The sequence below is a fragment of the Schistocerca gregaria genome, chromosome 3, assembly GCF_023897955.1.
Source record: "Schistocerca gregaria isolate iqSchGreg1 chromosome 3, iqSchGreg1.2, whole genome shotgun sequence".
Classification (NCBI taxonomy): domain Eukaryota; kingdom Metazoa; phylum Arthropoda; class Insecta; order Orthoptera; family Acrididae; genus Schistocerca; species Schistocerca gregaria.
The window spans coordinates 417199991-417222708 of NC_064922.1; the positions used below are offsets into that span (position 1 = coordinate 417199991).

The window sequence follows — 22718 nt, forward strand, 5'->3', positions numbered from 1 at the left end:
TGTGGGCTGTAATTATCATAGGATGGCAAAATTTGTAGGTATGCCAATGCAGCACTGATTTATACTGCAAGAAAGTCAGTTCCAATTTTGACCACATGGTGCAAATCGGGTTCTGTATTCTGTTTTTATAATGGTACGACATCCATGCTGTCATTTGAGTGAAAATATGGATATCAAAAAGAGATACCATACACTGTTTTATTTGAATGGCGGCAGTTATAGTGCTGCATTGAGAGAGTATCACCGACTGCAGATCCGATGAAATGCCTAAAATCACTAAGTGGTGTAAAGAAGATGAAAATAAAATTTCAAAAGATGGGTGAGCTAGGTATGGAACCTGGAAGACGATGGAATCGTATTCTGGTTAAAGTTATTGATGAGGTTGCTGTTGCTGTAACTGACATTGCAGCACATGCTCTGGGTAGTCCTGGTGCTTATGCAGTGTCATGAGAATTGTCCACCCCATGATCAACACATGGATAATTTTTCAATCTGTTTTATACTGGTACCCATATAGGATCCAGATGATGCAGGAGCTGAAACTTCATAATGCACAACCATGTTGTAAATCTGATCTTTAGTTTCTGGCATGGATTAAAGTTCATGACATGTGGCTGGGCAATATTCTAAGCAGTAACAAGGCACATTTTACACTAAGGGTGTAGTGTACACACTGAACCATATGAAGAGCCATTGCATTCACTGTATGTGACTGTGTGTTGTAAATTCATAAGCACCTTGTGAGCATATGAGATTTTCCTAGTATTTTGTAGTGAAAGTTTGGAAATAAATAATTTCAATGGGTGGAAGTGAAATATCATACTAATTTTGAATATATTAAAACAAAGATTCCAAGACTTACCAAGCGGGAAAGCGCCGGCAGACAGGCACATGAACAAAACACACAAACACACACACAGAATTGCTGAACAAAACACACAAACACACACACAGAATTGCTAGCTTTCGCAACCGATGGTTGCTTCTTCAGGAAGGAGAGGGAAAGACGAAAGGATGTAGGTTTTAAGGGAGAGGGTAAGGAGTCACTCCAATCCCGGGAGCGGAAAGACTTCCCTTAGGGGAAAAAAAGGACAGTTGTACACTCGCGCACACACAGTGTGCACACACAGTGTGCGCGAGTGTACATCTGTCCTTTTTTTCCCCTAAGGGAAGTCTTTCCGCTCCCGGGATTGGAGTGACTCCTTACCCTCTCCCTTAAAACCTACATCCTTTCGTCTTTCCCTCTCCTTCCTGAAGAAGCAACCATCGGTTGCGAAAGCTAGCAATTCTGTGTGTGTGTTTGTGTGTTTTGTTCAGCAATTCTGTGTGTGTGTTTGTGTGTTTTGTTCATGTGCCTGTCTGCCGGCACTTTCCCGCTTGGTAAGTCTTGGAATCTTTGTTTTAATATATTTTTCCCATGTGGAAGTTTCTTTCTATTTTATTTACATCATCATTAATTTTGAATATAAATGAACAAGCTTTATTAGTAGAATTACATGCATTTTGTTATCTGGAATAATCATTCAGAATGTTGTTGTTGTTATTGTTGTTGTGGTCTTCAGTCCAAAGAGTGGTTTGACACAGTTCTCAATGATACTCTATCCTTTACAATCCTCTTAATCTTGAAATAACTACTGCAATCTACATCCTTCTGAATCCGCTTAGTGTATTCATGATTTGTACCTTCCCCGCTTCCCTCCATAATGTGGCCAACCAACTGATCCCTTTTAGTCTAGTTGTGCCACAATTTTTCTTCTCCCCAATTCTGTTCAGTACCGTTTCATTAGTTACATGATCTACCCATATAATATTTAGCATTCTTATGTAGTATCATATTTCAAAAGCATCTGTTCTCATTCTCTTCTTGTCTAAACTGTTTATCATCCATGTTTCACTTCAATACATGTCTACACTCCATACAAATGCTTTTAGAAAATATTTCCTGACACTATAAGTCTATACTCAATGTTATCAAATTTCCCTCCTTCAGAAACGCTCTCCTTGCCATTGCAAATCTACATTTTATATCCTCTCTACTTTGACCATCCTCAGTTATTTTGCAGCCCAAATAGCAAAGCTCATCTACTATTTTAAGTGTCTCATTTCCTAATCTAATCCGCTCAGCATTACCTAATTTAATTTGACCACATTACATTATCCTCATTTTGCTTTTGGTGATGTTCATCTTTTATCCTCCTTTCAGGACACTGTCCATTCCATTCAACAGTTCTTCCAAGTTCTTTGCTGTATCTGACAGAATTACAGTGTCATCAGAAAACCAAAGGTTTTTTATTTCTTTTCAATAGATTTTAATTTCTGCTCTAAATTTTTCTTTTGTTTCCTTCACTGCTTGTTCAATGTACGGATTGAATAACATCGGGGAAGGGCTACAACCCTGTCTCACTCCCTTCTCAACCATTACTTCCCTTTCGTGCCCCTCAACTCTTATCACTGCCATCTGGGTTCTGTACAAATTGCAAATAGCCTTCCACTCCCTGTATTTTACACCTCCTACCTTCAGAACTTGAAAGAGAGTTTTCCAGTCGACATTGCCAAAAGCTTTCTCTAAGTCTACAAATGCTAGAAATGTAGGTTTGTTTTTCCTTAACCTAGCTTCTAAGATAAGTCATAGGGTCAGTATTCCCTTGCATGTACTTGCATTCCTATGGAATCCAAAATGATCTTCCCTAAGGTCAGCTTCTACCAGTTTTTCCATTCTTCTGTAAAAAATTCGTGTTAGTATTTTGCAGCTGTGACTTATTAAACTGATAGTTTGGCAATTTGCACACCTGTCAGCACCTGATTTCTTTGGAATCAAGATTATTATATTCTTCTTGAAGGCTGAGGGTATTTCGCCTGTCTCGTACATCTTGCACACCAGATAGTAGAGTTTTGTCAGGATTGGCTCTCCCAAGGCTATCACTAATTCCAATGGAATGATGTCTGCTCCCAGCTCCTTGTTTTGACTTAGGGCTTTCAGTGCTCTGTCAAATTCTTCACACAGTATCATATCTCCTATTTCATCTTCATCTACATCCTCTTCCATTTCCATAGGGTCGCCCTCAAGTACGTCATCCTTCTATAGACCCTCTATATACTGCTTCCACCTTTCTGCTATCCCTTCTTTGCTTAAGACTGGTTTACCACCTGAGCTCTTTATATTTATACAGGTGGTTCTCTTTTTCACCAAAGGTCTCTTTAATTTTCCTGTAGGCAGTATCTGTCTCACATCTAATGATATATACTTCAACATCCTTACATTTCCTCATAGCCATTTTGCACTTACCACCTGTCTCTTTTTTGAGATGTTTGTATTCCTTTTTGCATGCTTCATTTACTGCATTTTTATATTTTCTCCTTTCATCAATTAAATTCAGTATCACTTGTGTTACCCAAGGATTTCTGCTAGCCCCCATCTTTTTACCTACTTGATCTTCTGCTGCCTTCACTATTTCATCTCTCAAAATTACCCATTCTTCCTCTGCTGCATTCCTTTCTCCTGTTCTTGTCAAACATTCACTAATGATCTCTCTGAAACTCTCTACAACCTCTAGTTCTTTCAGTTTCTTCAGGTCTCCTTTCCTTAAATTCTACCTTTATGCAGTTTTTCAGGTTTTAATCTACAGTTCATAACCAATAAATTGTGGTTGGATTCCACATCTGTTCCTGGAAATGTCTTACAGTTTAAAACCTGGTTCCTAAATCTCTTGTCATACCATTTTATAATCAATTTGAAACCTTTTGGTGCCTTCAGGTCTCTTCCTTTCATGATTCTTAAACCAAGTGTTAGCTATGACTAAGTTATGCTCTGTGCAAAATTCCACCAGGCAGCTTCCTCACTTCCTCTTTCATTCCTTACCCTCACCCCATTTTCACCTACTACTTTACCGAGCGAGGTGGTGCAGTGGCTAGCACACCGAACTTGTGATCAGGAGGATGACAGTTCAATCCCGCATCCAGCCATTCTGATTTAGGTTTTCCATGATTTCCCTAAATCATTCCAGGCAAATGCCGGGGTGGTTCCTTTGAAAGGGCATGGCTGACTTCCTTCCCTGTCCTTCTGTAATCCAATGAGACCACTGACCTCACTGTCTGGTCTCCTCCCCCAAACAGCCCCCACCATTACCTACTACTTACCTTCTCTGCCTTTTCCTACTATAATTTCCAGTCCCCCATCACAGTTAAATTTTTGTCTCCTGTAAATAGGAATAGCACAATGGGGCGTAGGGCTTTACATCAGGAAAGAAATGGAACCCAGCGTAGTTGCAGTAAGGTATGTAAACGAACGACTGATGTGGATAGATTTGACAGTGTCTAGCAAGAAAATTAGGATTGTGTCAGTATATTCGCATTGTGAAGGGACAGATCAAGATAAGATGGATAGTTTTTATGAGGCACTCAGTGATGTAGTTGTTAGAGTAAAGGACAAGGAAGTGTTCTGCTCATGGGTGATTTTAATGCCAGGATTGGAAATCGAACAGAAGGGTATGAAAAGGTTATGGGAAAATTTGGAGAGGATATGGAGGCCAATAGGAACGAGAAACAACTTTTGGATTTCTGTGCCAGTATGGGCTTAGTAATAAAAAACTCCTTTTTTAAACATAAGAACATTCACCAGTATACTTGGGAAGGCAGGGGAACCAGATCTGTCATTGACTATATAATAACAGATCAGGAATTCAGGAAGGCTGTGAGGGACACATGTGTATTCAGGGGATTCTTTGATGACATTGATCACTATTTAATCTGCAGTGAAATTGATATTGTGAGGCCGAAAGTGCAGGAGGTCAGGTCCATATGTAGGAGGATAAGAGTGGAGAAACTTCAGGATAAGGAAATCAGGCACAAGTACATAACAGTGATCTCAGAAAGGTACCAGTTAGTTGAATGTAGTCAATTACAGTCATTGGGAAAGGAATGGACAAGGTACAGGGACACAGCACTAGAAGTGGCTAAAGAATGTCTTGGAACAGTAGTGTGTAAAAGTAGGATGAAGCAAACAGCTTGGTGGAATGACACAGTCAAGGCAGCCTGTAAAAGGAAAAAGAAGGCGAATCAAAAATGGCTACATACTAGAACTCATATAGACAGAGAAAGTTATGTTGAAGAAAGAAACAAAGCCAAACAGAAATTGCAGCATCCAAGAAGAAATCTTGGGAAGACTTTGGAAACAGGTTGGAGACTATGGGTCAAGCTGCTGGAAAACCATTCTGGAGTGTAATTAGCAGTCTTTGAAAGGGAGGTAAGAAGGAAATGAGAAGTATTTTGGACAGGTCAGGAAAACTGCTGGTGAATCCTGTAGATGCCTTGGACAGATGGAGTTAATATTTTGAAGAGTTGCTCAATGTAGGTGAAAATACGATCAGCAGTGTTTCAGATTTCATGGTAGAATGGGATAGGAATGATGATGGAAATAGGATCACATTTGAGGAAGTGGAGAAAATGGTCAATAGATTGCAGTGCAATAAAGCAGCTGGGGTGGATGAAATTAAGTCGGAACTCATCAAATACAGTGGAACGTCAGGTCTTAAATGGCTACACAGGATAATTGAAATGGCCTGGGAGTCGGGACAGGTTCCATCAGACTGGACAAAAGCAGTAATTGCACCAATCTTTAAACATGGAAACAGAAAAGACTGTAACAACTACAGAGGTATCTCTTTAATCAGTGTTGTGGGTAAAATCTTCTCAGGTATTGTTGAAAGGAAAGTGCGAGTATTAGTTGAGGACCAAGTGGATGAAAATCAGTGTTTAGGCCTCTTGGAGGTTGTCAGGACCAGATCTTTAGCTTATGGCAAATAACGGAGAAGTGTTATGAGTGGAACAGGGAATTGTATCTATGCTTTATAGATCTAGAAAAGGCATATGACTGGGTTCCTAGGAGGAAGTTATTGTCTGTTCTACGAGATTATGGAATAGGAGGCAAACTTTTGCAAGCAATTAAAGGTCTTTACATGGATAGTCAGGCAGCAGTTAGAGTTGACGGTAAATTGAGTTCATAGTTCAGAGTAGTTTCAGGGGTAAGACAAGGCTGCAACCTGTCTCCACTGTTGTTCATATTATTTATGGATCATATGTTGAAAACAATAGACTGGCTTGGTGAGATTAAGATATGTGAACACAAAATAAGCAGTCTTGCATATGCGGATGACTTAGTTGTGATGGCAGATTCCATTGAAAGTTTGCAAAGTAATATTTCAGAGCTAGATCAGAAATGTAAGGACTATGGTATGAAGATTAGCATCTCCAAAACGAAAGTAATGTCAGTGGGAAAGAAATATAAACGGATTGAGTGCCAAATAGGAGGAACAAAGTTAGAACAGGTGGATGGTTTCAAGTACTTAGGATGCATATTCACACAGGATGGCAACATAGTGAAAGAACTGGAAGCGAGGTGTAGCAAAGCTAATGCAGTGAGCGCTCAGCTATGATCTACTCTCTTCTGCAAGAAGGAAATCAGTACCAAGACTAAGTTATCTGTGCACTGTTCAATCTTTCGACCAACTTTGTTGTATGGGAGTGAAAGCTGGGTGGATTCAGGATACCTTATCAACAAGGTTGAGGTTACAGATATGAAAGTAGCTAGGATGACTGCAGGTACTAGTAGATGGGAACAATGGCAGGAGGGTGTCCACAATAAGGAAATCAAAGAAAAACTGGGAATGAACTCTATAGATGTAGCAGTCAGGATGAACAGGCTTAGATGGTGGGGTCATGTTACACGCATGGGAGAAGCAAGGTTACCCAAGAGACTCATCGGTTCAGCAGTAGAGGGTAGGAGGAGTCAGGGCAGGCCAAGGAGAAGGTACCTGGATTCGGTTAAGAAAGATTTTGACGTAATAGGTTTAAAATCAGAAGAGGCACCAATGTTAGCACTGAATAGGGGATCATGAAGGAGTTTTATAAGGGGGCTATGCTCCAGACTGAACGCTGAAGGGCATAATCAGTCTTAAATGATGATGATGATGATGATGATGTAAATATATGAATAATTTCACATATCTCATCTTACAGTTCTTCAATCTCTTCATCATCTGTGGAGCTAGTTGGCACATAAACTTGTACAACTGTGGAAGGCATGGGCTTTATGTCTATCTTGGTTACAATAATGCATTCGCTATGCTGTTCATAGTAGCATATGTGCATTCCTATTTTTTATTCATTATTTAACTTACACCTGGATTACCCCTGTTTGATTTTGTATTTATCATCCTGTATTCACCTTGCCAGAAGTCCTGTTCCTCCTGCCACCAAACTTCCTCCTATATCTAACTTTATCGTATACATTTACCTTTTTAAATTTTCTAACCTACCTGCCTGATTAAGGGATCTGAGATCTCATGCTATGATCCATAGAATGCCAGTTTTGTTTCTCCTAATAACAATGTCCTCTTGAGTAGTCCCTACCTGCGTATCCAAATGGAGGACTATTTTATCTCCAGAATATTTTGCCAAAAATGATGCCATCATCATTTAACTATACAGTAAAGCTGTATGCTCTCAGGAAAAATTATGGATGTAGTTCTCCCCCTTGTTTTCAGCTGTTCACAGTACTATTACAGCAATGGTGTTCCCGTTGATGATACAAGGCCAGTTCAGCAATCATCGAGACTGTTGTCCCTGTAACTACTGAAAATGCTGCTGCCCTCTGCAGGAACCACATGTATGGCTATGTGAATCCCTGAGGCGCACAAGCCTCCCCACTAGTGGTAAGGTCCAGGCTTCACTGAGGAGGGATACATTCAGAATATAAAGTTTTAATTATCGTGTAAGAAGATTTATTAGGAGACAAGTCCTGTTTTCATTATTTATTTGAGGTGTTCTGCCTGCTGTGCTGTTCCAAGAGAGTTGAAGACGTACCTGTAGTCTTGACAGGCAAAGTAGTCAAAGGGGGCAAGGAGTCTTCTGCACCAGCCATACTGTCAAGGAATACCAATGACCAGAAATTTATGTCAATAATGTATTATGTATGTATTAATTGAAAAAAACTTGTTATTCATTACCCAGAAGGTCTCCCAGAACAAGATACTTATTGTCTAATATGGGTTGTATTTAAAGGCACAATAAAAGCCTTAAAAGATCAAAGTTGCAAAGTACTGGTTTTTGGTAAAAATTAAGTTGGTCTACAGATAAGAAGAATATTTAACAAACTGGGGCATTTGCGGACTATGCTGAGCTGAAGATCACAATGAGGTAACTTAAAATATAAATGAACACCTACAACCTTTGTTCTTTGGCCATTCTTCTTTGAAGAGAATACACTCAGAGGGCCTGTCAGGTATACCATGATGCCTGCATGTATTGAGACGTCCTTGTACAGCTTACGATGCCTGCTTGGGAAGAGTGTAACTGTGTGGAAATCACTATTTTCATGCAAGATGTGGCAACACCTCATGTCACTTCCCCCAGCAAATATCTGGTTAATGCAACCTGCCATGAACATGTTAATTCCAGGTTTTCCAGATGCACGGCCTGCAAGATCACCTAATTTGAATCCATGTTATTTTTGGCTCTGGGGATATTTAAAAGAACACATTTACCAGGGATGCATTTGGTCTCTACCTTCTCTGAAGGCCAGTATACAGGAACACATTGCTCACATTCCACTGGACTTGCTCATATTCCACTGGAACTGGAGCAAGCAACTGTTGATCATGTCATTTTATGAATGCAACATCTTTTCCATGTCATCAGTGTTCATACTGGACCATTTGTGTAAGTAGTGGTTAATAAAGTCAACATTATGCCTTTCTCTGTACTCTGACCTTTCTGCATGCATCCCGTTCCTGGTCTATTACATATGGAAACATTTCCAAATGTCTTTCTTATATTCACAGTGCCAGACTTGCACCTTGTGATCAAAACTGGAACCAATTTTTTCCAGTGTAAATAGCCTCTGCATTAAAACATTAGCATACCTAACATGTTTTGCTGTCATATGCAGTGGCAGCCACTGAGGCATTCCATTGGCAGTGCCAAAAAAAGCTTAGTTTGGTAGCATCAAACATATTATGGAATTTTGTCAATAACTCGTATATTTCATAAGATATTATATCAAACAAAATGTATAGAGAAAAAAAAACATTTATTATAACAGAACCCTTCTTATGACCAGTAAGAATTTAATATGTTCCTGGAGAACATGATAGCAGGTGTTTGTATAAGAGAGAGGGGTGGTGTTGGGTTGCGGGGGGGGGGGGGGGGGGGGGGGAGAGAGAGAGAGAGAGAGAGAGAGAGAGAGAGAGAGAGAGAGAGAGACAGAGAGAGAGGTTGCTTTAGCTATCTTTTTTGCACGTCTGAATGAGATGTCAAACGTAACACTAACTCCAAAAATCTTTCTCACACACACAATTTCACATGCACGCACGCATATCAGCAGCACAATTCTTCACTCCTCTCGGTGTATGTGCAGTAACTTTTACATGGCAGTCATAAACAGGGGGTGTTTTGATGTATAGTTGCTTAAGATAACGGTGGAGATTTGGCCTCAACTACCACATAATGACACCACCAACCTCAACTAACAATTGTGCTCTAGCTGTTAGGTAATGATTTATGTGCTCTGCTTTCCTCTGAGTTGTGCTTACTGGTTGTTTCCTTTTTTTATTTTGAAATGAATGCAGATAGCAATCTTGCTCTGTCACAGGCTTCGAATATGCCTCTCACAACACCAGGTGGAATCAGTGATTCATATGCACATTATTACATTGTTTCTGCCTTTCCAGGAACTTAGAACATGGACGTAGGCTGCCAGCCCTGTCAGAAGGAGGTGTGGCCTTTCTCCCTACTCTGCTCTCCTCTCCTCAACAGCCAAAACAGCCTGTTTGTTTAACATTCACGGCCTACTGCCAGAAAAGTGTCCGCTGCAACATCGGTGCCAATATGAGAAATAATAGAGCATGTATAAATTATTTGAACTTGTAATCTGGATTTTGTTAAGCAAATTTAATCAAATTACCAGCATTTAAAGCTAAAGGCGTTGCGCTCACCAAAAGCAGCAACTCCATGACTTTGGGAAGACAGCTTTAAAATAATGTTAGGAATGATATTATAAATCGATTTGTTGCCTCTTCTTGTTACCATCATCTCAAACTGATGTCTTCAATTTTACACATGAATGACTTTTCACAGGATAGCATCCTTAAGGCACTCAGTCGTTCTTCTTTATTGGTGTTTTGTAGGAATGTTTTAATTCTCTTGAGCACTGAAAATCACCACTCAGCTTCTGATGTTGAGATAGGTGTCCTGATTAGCAGTTTCAAATCTTTAACAGTCTTGTTGAGTGTGTCACAAAGTTTATCCTCTAGAATCAGCAGAAGAAATGGAACTGCACCAGCAACTGCTGTCAACTCAGGCCTAGCATAGAAGACTTGAAGCTCACCCTTCAACTTTCTTTTTTCCAGAAATATACAAATGTCCATAACCTCAAGATATTTGTCTGGAAAAATCTGTGATGTATTTGTCAAACTGATTTACATCAATTAAGTTGGCTGCATTGAGGTGTCCAGTGAAACTAATGTTGTTAGGAATGGAGTCAATGTCATCTCAGATGTTCCGTATTACTGCTTCAAAGTTCTGGTTTTCTTGCGTTGCTTTGGTCGGTTCAGTTATCTTCTTGTGAATCTGATTAAAGAGTATATCTGCATGAGGCATTATCATTGAGAAAAATTATAGCCAGAAAATGAATTTGGTATCTTGCATTCTTTGTGTGTATGACCCAGCTTTTTCAACTGTAGAAGACAGTTTTATGCTCTCACTTGTTTCAGTGACTTTCATGATAGTAATAAGACTTTTCCCTGTTTTCAAAACCATTTTTTACTACTTGAGAATGGTAATTCCATATTTTCACACACATGGGGAAAGCGTTTTTGAATAATGCTATGCAACACTTTTGATTTCTGTGGTGAGTTAGAAAAGAAAGAAGAATTACCTGAAAAGATGCAGACTTTGCATTTAACAGAGACTGCTGTAGACATAAGGTTGAACTGATTTGGATAACAATGGATGTAGTTTGCATTTGGATATCTGTCTTTAATTAATTTCTGTACCCCATCCTATCTGCCACCCATAACATTTGCACAATCGTAACTCTGAGCTATTAGTTTTGCTTGGTTATTGCCAATTAATGGTTCAGTTTCTTTGAGAATACTCACAGCTGTAGTATGAGCATTCTGAATTTCTGGATTAACAAAGTACCAAAATCTTTCTATCTACATTATTCTGTGGTTTATTAAGTTTCCAAATTTATACTGACTTTTTGATCACCCGTTATATCTATTCTTTTCTACATATTTGTTGTGGCTGTCAATTGTTTGTCTGCATTGTGCATCTAATTTCTGTTGAATGTTGGTTTTGCCTAGAAATGAAAGACTGAACACATTATTCATGTGTCGCTTTGGCATTTGATGTACTTTCATTTTAGACTGTATATGCAATAGCCCCACTGTTGTGAAATATACCAATATTAAAACTATGCTTCTTAATTTCAAAATCTAAGGGCACCATTATATTCAAATTTCATATAGCTATTTATAATGATATTTAAGTGTATTATTTCTGTATTCAGTTTAATTAATCATTGACTAGCATTTAGGAATGCATTAGCATTATCTTGTAGAAAGATTGTAAAACTATATTACAAGAAATCTTCACCCTGATGTATTCTAACAGGGTTGCTAGATGGCACATCATACTTCTATAGGTCCTGCACTTTACTGATCTCTGGTGGAAGGAATGTAAAGATCTGAGTCAGGCTAGGTGTGGTTCCACTCCACTATAAGAAGCATGTAGAAACCAATGGCCAAGCATTTCACACAGCACTTTATGAGGGCAGATGGTGCCAATCTGCAGTCGGCTCCAAGCTTCAGAAAACTACCTGGAGAATATGCGTGGTGAAATGCGCCTCTTCAAATCAGAAAATAAATACTCTGAAACAATGTTTTATGCACAGTTAACACAGATTTCTCTTTCTTTTTTTTTATACAAGTGGTGCCATGACGCAACAGCAGTTCCTCAGAAGCCACCTCTGCTCATATGATAATTACAGTCCACACAGGGCCTTTGTGAGATTACCATGAAACTGATTTGTATGAAAAAAAAAGAAAAGAAAATGGACAATCTGGTACTTGATTGTGCAACTGGAAGTCTATTGAGAGAAGTAACTGACCTGTTTAGGCTGTTTTTATTTTTCAAAGAAACACTTTGATTCTTGCTTTTGCACTGTTAGCCAATTTCATCCCCCGGGCCATTTTCAAGCTAATTTCATCACAGAGAAACAGTGTAGTCACATATCCTATCAGCAGCAGTCTTAAATGCTACACAGATCACTCAATGGACATCAGCCCAGTGCAATCCCAGGACTCCAACCAAGATACCGATTAGTCTGCACCTGACTGAGCCAGACACCATCCTGGACACTGGCTGGATCACTGTGTAGGACACTGACTGGACACTGATCAAGAACACTGAGCTCCACAGCAGTGAGAGACTTCAGTATCTACAAGGCGCTATCCAAAATTTTCGGGACTGGTGCTGCCCTCTGTTGAAAACCTTACCTTTGGACTAATGGTCACCATCACCCTTGAAGTAGTTCCCATCCACAAGTTCACACCGGTCCTAGCGTTTCTACCAGTGGTGAAACGTTTTCTGGAAGTCCTGTTCTTTGAGGGTGTTTTTCAGTGCCAGTGATGCTTATTGAATCCTCTCTAGAGTGTCAAACCAACAGTCTTTCAACTTGATTTTCAGTTTTAAAAATAGTGCGAAGTCACAAGGTGCCAAATGTGGCAAGTATGGTGGGTGGAGTGCAACCACCATGTTGTTTTTTGCCAAAATGGTCCTGGTGAGCAAGGACATATGACAGGATGCATTGTCATGATGTAGCAGCCAGTTCCCTTGACACCAAAGTTCAGGCCATTGTCGCCACACGTTTTCACAGAGCCATTGCAAAATGTCACAGTAGTACATGGAATTCACTGTTTGGTTGGGTGGGACAAATTCTTTGTGCACAATTCCCTTGGTATCAAAGAAAACGATGATCATGCTATTCACTTTGTTCTTCACATGTCTTGCTTTTTTGGGTCTTGGAGAGCCCAGGCTCTTCCACTGAGACAATTGTTGTTTTGTCTCTGGGCGACAACCATACATCTCCGTAGCACTTTTCCTGAGATTTGCACAGAATTTGATACACATGCAGTGTTCCGTTCGTGGATCCATCATCAAATAACCACACATCAAACACAGAGTATTACAGAAATCACTGTGGACACACAACACATCCTCCCAGCTGAATGCCACACCGCACACTGACTCATCAGATATGCAGCTTTCACCACCTAGCGGTGCAAAAATCTACTACTCCTACTTTCCAGATGGCAGCACCAGTCCCAAAAATTTTGGATTCCACCTCATACTGTGAGAGACATTACCATTCTACCAGAAGTAGATATTATTTCTTGCCTCATGTCAGAACTGTGAACTGTTCATTTGTGTGTTTACTCATGAAGGTGTTTCTGTCATTGCAACCCGTGCACCAACATTGCCACATTGTAAGGACCTAGATGTAACTAATTAATGGAAAATCTCATATAAAGATGTGAAACAATTACTAACAAAGAGATAGAGGGGCTGGCCAGTACTTACCTCAGCTCAGTACAGCCGATAGAGACACAAAAAACAACCGAAAATTTAAGCTCCTAGCTTTCGGAATAAATGTTCCTTCATCAGGGAGGAGAGAGGGGAAAGAAAGGGAAGAAGGGAAAGTGGATTTAGTTACTCACAACCCAGGTTATGAAGCAACAGGGAAAGGAAAACAGGGAAGGTAGCAAGGATGGAGGCATGGTTGTCAGAGGGAAGCAAAAGATATTCTACTGCAGGTACTGTGCCAGCTTCAAACCAAAGAGGATGCATACAGAAGTAAAGAGGTGTATAGTATAAAGATGTAGGATGGAAAGATGCATGAATGGCTAAAGAGGAAAGGGAAAGAGGAGAAGACTGAAAAGTAAATGGGAGTGAGGTTGTTTAACGTAGGTTTAGTCCAGGGGGATGGCGGGATGAAAGGATGTGCTGGAGTGCAAGTTCCCATCTCCGCAGTTCAGAGGGACTGGTGTTGGGTGGGAGAAGCCAAATGGCACGTACAGTGTAGCAGGTTCCTAGGTCCCTAGAATTATGCTGGAGGGCATGCTCCGCTACTGGGTATTGGACATCTCCTAGGCGGACAGTTCGTCTGTGTCCGTTCATGCGCTCAGCCAGTTTAGTTGTTGTCATACCGATGTAAAAGGCTGTGCAGTGCAGGCATGTCAGCTGATAAATGACATGTGTAGTCTCACACGTGGCCCTTCCTTGAATTGTGTATGTTTTCCTAGTAGCGGGGCTGGAGTAGGTGGTTGTCGGAGAGTTGACGCAGTCCTTCTGCCACATACTCCACACGGTCAAGTACGGTACTTGACCGTGTGGAGTATGTGGCAGAAGGACTGCGTCAACTCTCCGACACCTCAACCTACAAAGCTGTTACCCTGGATCCCATTCCCTCCATTCAGACTGAGCTGCAGAAAATCCTAAAAATCCAAGGTCCCTCACAAGGCCTCACAATGGCTTCCATAGACTTACTCACTCCACCTGAGCCACGTACCCCTACCTTCTACCTATTACCCAAAATCCACAAAGAGAACCATCCTGGCCGTCCCATTGTGGCAGGCTTCAAAGCCCCAACAGAACGTATCTCAGCTCTGGTAGACCAACACCTCCAACCTATCACCTGCAGGCTCCCATCCTACATCAAGGACACAAACCACTTCCTAGAACGCCTCAAATCCATTCCCACTCCTCTCCCACCTGAAACCTTTCTTGTCACCATAGATGCTACATCCCTTTACACAAACATCCCACACACCCATGGTCTCTCTGCCCTTCAGCACTACCTCTCCCAACGCCCACCCGAAGATCTTCCAAAAACCTCGTTCCTTATCACACTTACCAACTTCATCCTCACCCATAATTACTTCACTTTTGAAGGCCAGACCTACAAACAAATCAGGGGAACTGCCATGGGAACCAGGATGGCTCCATCCTATGCCAACCTCTTCATGGGCTGCATGGAGGAGGCTTTCCTGAAGACCCAACAGCTGCTTCCCCTGGCCTGGTATAGGTTTATAGATGACACCTTTGTGGTCTGGACTCATGGTGAAGAAACACTCCTTAATTTTCTCCATAACCTCAACTCCTTTTCGAATCTGAATTTCACCTGGTCCTTCTCCAAAACCAAAGCCACCTTCCTGGATGTTGACCTTCATCTTGTTGAAGCTCACATCCACACCTCTGTCCATATCAAACCCACCAACAAACAACAGTACCTTCACTTTGATAGCTGCCATCCATTCCACATCAAACGCTCCCTTCCCTACAGCCTAGGTATTCGTGGCAAACGTATCTGCTCCAGTGACGAATCCCTCAACAATTACACCAATAACCTGACCAGTGCTTTCCTCTCCCGCAACTATCCTGCAGACCTTGTCCACAAACAGATCTCCCGAGCAATACATTCCTCCCCATCCAACAACAATATTCCTAGCCTCAGACCACACAGAAGCATCCCCCTTGTCACCCAATATTATCCTGGCCTCGAATACATCAATAAATTACTCCGCCAGGGATATGACTTTCTCAAGTCAACCCCTGAAATGAGATCATCCCTTGACAAAATTCTCCCCACGCCACCCAGAGTTGCCTTTCGTCGTCCCCCTAACCTCCGTAACATCCTTGTTAAACCCTGCAATATTCCCAGACTACCTTCTCTACCCAGCGGTTCCTACCCCTGTAACCGACCCCGCTGCAAAACCTGCCCCATGAATCCCCCCACAACCACCTACTCCAGCCCCGCTACTAGGAAAACATACACAATTCAAGGAAGGGCCACGTGTGAGACTACACATGTCATTTATCAGCTGACATGCCTGCACTGCACAGCCTTTTACATCGGTATGACAACAACTAAACTGGCTGAGCGCATGAACGGACACAGACGAACTGTCCGCCTAGGAGATGTCCAATACCCAGTAGCGGAGCATGCCCTCCAGCATAATTCTAGGGACCTAGGAACCTGCTACACTGTACGTGCCATTTGGCTTCTCCCACCCAACACCAGTCCCTCTGAACTGCGGAGATGGGAACTTGCACTCCAACACATCCTTTCATCCCGCCATCCCCCTGGACTAAACCTACGTTAAACAACCTCACTCCCATTTACTTTTCAGTCTTCTCCTCTTTCCCTTTCCTCTTTAGCCATTCATGCATCTTTCCATCCTACATCTTTATACTATACACCTCTTTACTTCTGTATGCATCCTCTTTGGTTTGAAGCTGGCACAGTACCTGCAGTAGAATATCTTTTGCTTCCCTCTGACAACCATGCCTCCATCCTTGCTACCTTCCCTGTTTTCCTTTCCCTGTTGCTTCATAACCTGGGTTGTGAGTAACTAAATCCACTTTCCCTTCTTCCCTTTCTTTCCCCTCTCTCCTCCCTGATGAAGGAACATTTATTCCGAAAGCTAGGAGCTTAAATTTTCGGTTGTTTTTTGTGTCTCTATCGGCTGTACTGAGCTGAGGTAAGTACTGGCCAGCCCCTCTATCTCTTTGTTAGTAATTGTTTCGGACCTAGATGTAAGACAAACATATCTAAAAAATAATTGAGGGTGCCAGGTATAAGCACCAAACTGAGATGAAGAGTTTGGCACAGGAGAGGAATTCATGGCAGGCCACATTAAACTGTGCAGATGATTGATTGAAAACTTCCCCGGCATTTGCCTCGAGTGATTTAGGGAAATCACAGAAAACCTAAATCATGATGGCCGGACACGGGATTGAACCATCATCCTCTTGAATGCGAGTCCAGTGTGCTAACCACTGTGCCACCTCACTTGGTATATATGACAAATGTATGTCTCAGTTTCTTTTCCACAGCTAATACTATTACTATAATGAAGTCTAGAAATTTTTTGCAAATTGTCTGACTATTCATCTCTTTTGAATGTGATGCAGGATAAAAACCAATGCTTTGTTAATTCTCACTGATATATTTGATGGATTGCATGTAGGACTGTTGATATATTTAAGAATACTGAGAATCTGATAGATCAATATTTCAAAAAATATCTTTATCAGCCTTGATATACTGACAAAAAGTATTGATATATTGAAGAAAAAAATATTGACATATCGGCCTATAAAAATATCGACTGCACATTGTAAATATAATGAAAAAATTTAGAGTTGTACTTTTAAGTATTGATTTACTGTATTATTAGATACGCGGTACACCAACAAGCTAGCAGCCTGCCTAACCCTCATGGAGCAAGAATTGAAAGAAAAACCCTTAATTTGAAAATTTGTAAGTTAATAATTGGACTTTGTGCAGATAAAAAGCTCATATTGCAACGCGTTTTTTGTTGACTGTTGTGTTGTTAATTAACAACTGAGTACACAGTGCATTGTCATGCAATACTTCATTTCAGTTAACCTCTCATAACTTATTTTCTTAACTTGTCATAGGCTACATGTCAAAATAAACTTGTTTTCATGTTGATGAAGGAAAACTGCATGGTGAAGCTAAATGTTGCAGTTGTTGTTGGTAGCATTTAATGCCGATATGTCATCATTTCTCCTCACACATCTGCACCCACTGCAAAGACCAGTCTTATCATCTAGATTTTTGTTTGTCATTTTCAGCAACCATTTTTGAAGAATGCTGATGTGGAGAAATAGCACACTAGTTGTGTTAAAAATTAATTTTTAAATAATAAAGCAAAAGCTATCTCTTCACATTGGAAATCTTGTATTCCATTCACCCCCCCCCTCCCGCCCCCCTCCTCAGTGCAATCGGACTTCTTCTTTTCTGCCACCTATACTTGCTTCAGACAGTCAAAGAGAAAGACTGAACATAATGAAAGGTCAAAATGTTGTAAGACTCCTTCACACAGTGAAAGTAAACTTATGTTCTACTAACATTTCAGAGAACAAAGAGAAAAATATAATATGAAACAAAAATATAGGCACTCGATATTGCTGTTTTCATAGTGACAAATCATTGAAGGGAATATCACTGATATATATATATATATATAGATATTTTCTTGGGAAAATATTGATATATAAATATTTTATCATCAGCCCTAATTGCATGACATGCAAAGACAAGTGTGAAATTCAAAAGATCACAGCAATGTCAGATTTAACTATGTGCCCAACAGTTATTAATGAGTCTGTCATAAATGAATTTTATCATTAATGATATTTTTTTGACATTTGTGTAGAAATAATGTGACATTTTTTAGCTTCTTCAGGAACTGGACATCCATAAAGGTTTCATCACATCTCTCTGCTTAAATAAAGATGGTATACTAATTTCAGCAGACAGTATTGGAGTAATAGTTTTGTGGAAGAGTACAAAAGTCTCAAAGCACCAGTACAAATGGGAGTTTCAAAAGTGAGTCACAACTTTATGCAAGTGAATTATAATTAGTATATCTAATTTCCACAGACATACGCTGGCTTTGGTCAATGTTAGATTTAACTTGATCTGATCTCTGCTGAACTGTAGGCATTTTGCTCTAATGGAAAACCCTGTCATAATTTACGACAAATATCAAGTTCAAATGTCCTAAATATTTATAAGCTTCTCATCAGCCTTAATTTTTTTCTAGACTAGCCTTTCTACACCACCTAATTTTGTACATGGTCATGTAAGATAACCTAAAATGGAAATTGCTTGTTGCACTCTTTTAACAGAACAAAAACTGTCTATACAGTGTGATGACAATTTATTGTTAAAAGAATATTAATATATAGTTTCTAACATTTGCTTGTCTTTGTGGATATATTCCTTGTCTCTCTTCATATGATTAAATATTCTCCATCAAGATGGAACCCTTGGATCATGATGAATGGATAATATTTCATTTATGAACTCTCATTACACAGCTGTTTAGTTCTTAAGAATTCCACTTAGGTCTGCCTTATTGCAGATGGCTAGTTATACATCTTGATATTCCACGGCCTATATAACCAGTTCTTTAACTTTGCTGCTACAGACATGCATATTTTCCATTGCGTCAGTATCAAGGAATAGTCTGGTTTCTGATAAATTATTCAGAATAAACTGTACATGGTCCCATGAACTGAAATACTTCACCTCCTTCTTCTTCTTGTGCCTTTGTTCTGCATCAGCACAACATTGGTATGCTTGTTAACCCTTTTGCTACTTGTTGTTTTGTAGGGCGGGCAACCACAGCCAAACTTCGACTTCCAAAGAAAATTCTGCACTGGCTGTATGAATGATTTTTATTAAATCTGCGACCAGTTTCACACCACTTATCGGTGCATCCTCAGGCAATCTGTACAAAAAATAATATTATAAGAGTTCAACTTTTGGTACTGTGGGAGTGCCTACCTGTAATGCTATGTCATTCCCCAGCTGCTGTGGACGTGTCTGTGAATGCTGCTTGGATTTTCCTACAGTGCTACAGACATCTGCATGTATTCTGAGCTGCAGAACTCTCATTGTTGTGCATGAGTTTGTTCGATATCCTGGTGAATGAGAAAGCTTTGAGTATTTGTCACACAACATGTGTACCTCATTGCAAGCTATCATTTGTAAAAAAAAACCCTCATTTTGACACCTTGAATCATTTGTGAGATATGACAGTTCTTATGACTACATGATTTGTGATGCACAAGGGCTTGCTTGAATGGGGACTTTGCATGAGATTGTCCTTTGGATATAAATACCAATAACTCAAGAAGAAAACGAGATATCAATCTGTTTTGAGTTTTAAATGAAATTTCAATATCCTATCTACACTTAATTCATGCAATGCATGAGCTAAAACCAACCATACACAAATTTTATGCAATGTGTCTAGGGGTATTGGAGAAAACAAGATAGTTATTCCCACATATACTTGATAACAGGTTATAGTTATACAAATATGAATGCATTCACAATGTAAAGCATGGAACAACCAACAGAAAAGTAAATCAAGGAACAACCACTTTAATACAGCTTGAAACTGCTACTACACAGAATGTTAATGCACCATTGCACATTTTTGAGGACAAAACATTGGAACAGGTCACTACTCAGTTAGTGCTAATGATAGTGAGGATTGAATTTAACATGCTGTACAACCCTTGCAACTGCTTCCTTCTTGGAAACCAGGTGGTGTGCCATGTGAGTCAGTAGCTCTAACAGGGAGCGGGGTAGTAATCCTTAATGATGGTCTAGGTGTTGCAATGCCTGGTTCACCATGGTGCTCATGGGGTACATCAACACCTCTTGTTGCTGATTCTTCTGTCTTCTCTGGTTTGCATTCCATGGTTGTTGTAATGTCTGTTGAACACAGAAACAGTGGCTTTATCCAATCCAATGCAACTGTGGTGAATTGATCATTATGCAGAAAGTATTGCTGCCCTACTGACTGCTGGATATAGTCCGTCGTACAGTGGCTTCTATGGCTTATGCACTTTATTGTTGCATAAAAATACATGTGTCTAACTTGTCTAGCTATGCAAAAATGAAAGAGTGTCTTTTCAACTGGTTTCTAGGCACTTTTGGTCTTAGCTGGTGTATATGTTCTCTTAGTCAGGTGGTGAAGACTAAGGCAGTGATTGTGTCATCTGCCATGCTGTGCACAAACTCTCCAAATAGGCTTAATATTTGTCAATATACCAGTTTCACTGCTGTGCTCTTCAGAAAACTCTTAAATCATGTTCATGTGCCTAAAAGCATGACAAGCAGTGTCTCTGTCCATTTCAGTATTGCTTTGAACAGCCAGTGAAGTTGCTCAACTATACCGTCCGATGCATATTGGTATGATGTGGTGCGTATGTGCTTTGTACCTAATAATGTAGTCAATGCTCTGAAGATATAGACTTCAAATTGTCATCCTTGATCAATGGCAATTTTCAGCGGGACTCTGAAATGGGCACTCAAAAAAAAAAAAAAAGTTGCACTACAGTTTCTGCCATGATGTCTTCATTTAAAATGTCTCAGGCCATTTGTGAACCCTTCTACCACTGTGAGGTGCTAACTGTAACCTTTGAATGCAGGGAATGGGCCTATGATGTCAGCATGAACATGTTTGAAATGCTGATTTGGTAGAAGAAATGCACCTAATGGTGTTCTGACATACAATGTGATTTTATACCTCTGGCCTGTCACACATCGCTTTACAAATTTTCTGCAGTTTGCAAATGTACCTGGCAATTACAAAGTTTCTGTTTGACTAATCTCACAGTGACCCCTTTACTCCTGGATGTGCCAGATTGTGCATTGACACTATTGCCTGTGCTCTGAATTGCTGTGGCACAAATGGTCATACCTTTCCTTTTGCTGTGTCACAATGTAACTCTACATACTCTCCAAGTGATGTCAAGCTGTAATCTCAATTCTTTCAACTGTTGCAATAAATCACACAGCTCACTATCACTTTGTTGTGTGTGCATGAGAGCATCATAATCAGTAGCTTTTGTCAGTGCTTCCACACACGCGGTTTTACCTGCCACTGTGTTCACTGTTTCTACTTGCAAAAGAGCATCAGATAGAACATTTGGCTTCTATGGCTGCTGATTGTGAACTGACTGATATAATGTAAGTGTCGCAGCTGCCTAGGCAGTGCTTTCTCCTGCTTTACCTTAAAGATGTAGATAAGTGGCTTGTGTTCTGTATACGAGTAGATGGTGAACTGTTGCCCTTCTAATGTGTGTCTGAATGTTTTGAGTGCAGCGCAAGCAGCATACATCTCATGGTCATATGTTTCCCAACATTGCAGACCATGGCAGAGGGTTCATCGAACCACAATCATACTATCTCTCTACCATTCCACTTCCGAACAGCGCACGGGAAAAACGAACCCGTAAACCTTTCTGTTCTAGCTCTGATTTCTCTTATTTTATTTTGATGATCATTCCTACCTATGTAGGTTGGGCTCAACAAAATATTTTCGCTTTTGGAAGAGAAAGTAAGTGACTGAAATTTCGTAAATAGATCTCACCGTGACGAAAAACGTCTTTGCTTTAATGACTTCCATCCCAACTTGCGTATCATGTCTGCCACACTCTCTCCCCTATTAAGTGATAATCCAAAATGAGCTGCCCTTTCGATGTCCTCCATCAATCCAACCTGGTAAGGATCCCACACTGCGCAGCAATATTCTAACAGAGGACGAACGAGTGTTGTGTAAGCTGTCTCTTTAGTGGACTTGTTGCGTCTTCTAAGTGTCCTGTTAATGAAATGCAACCTTTGGCTCACCTTCCACACAATATTATCTATGTGGTCTTTCCAACTGAAGTTGTTCGTAATTTTAACACCAAGGTACTTAGTTGAATTGACAGCATTGAGAATTGTACTATTTTTTGAGAAACCGAATTCCAATGGATTTCTTTTGGGACTCATGTGGATCACCTCACACTTTTCGTTATTTAGCGTCAACTGCCACCTGCAACACCATACAGCAATCTTTTCTAAATTGCTTTGCAACTGATGCTGGTTTTCAGATGACCTTACTAGACGGTAAATTACAGCATCATCTGCGAACAACCTAAGAGAACTACTCAGATTGTCACCCAGGTCATTTATATAGATCAAGAACAGCAGAGGTCACAGGATGGTTCCCTGGAGAACACCTGATATCACTTCAGTTTTACTCGATGATTTGCCGTCTATTACTATG

The 22718-nt window shown here is 40.3% G+C and overlaps 1 protein-coding gene across 2 annotated transcripts in view; it reads left to right on the forward strand.

Moving 5' to 3' along the window:
- The window catches only part of LOC126354332 (jouberin-like), a 259936-nt gene that overhangs the window by 177008 nt on the left and 60210 nt on the right, over positions 1-22718 (forward strand). The window contains exon 9 of one of the 2 annotated variants that reach the window (XM_050003897.1): positions 18324-18475. In XM_050003897.1, the coding sequence (XP_049859854.1) occupies positions 18324-18475 (152 nt within the window). The remainder of the gene's footprint in view (positions 1-18323; positions 18476-22718) is intronic. The other variant, XM_050003898.1, reaches the window with a different exon arrangement.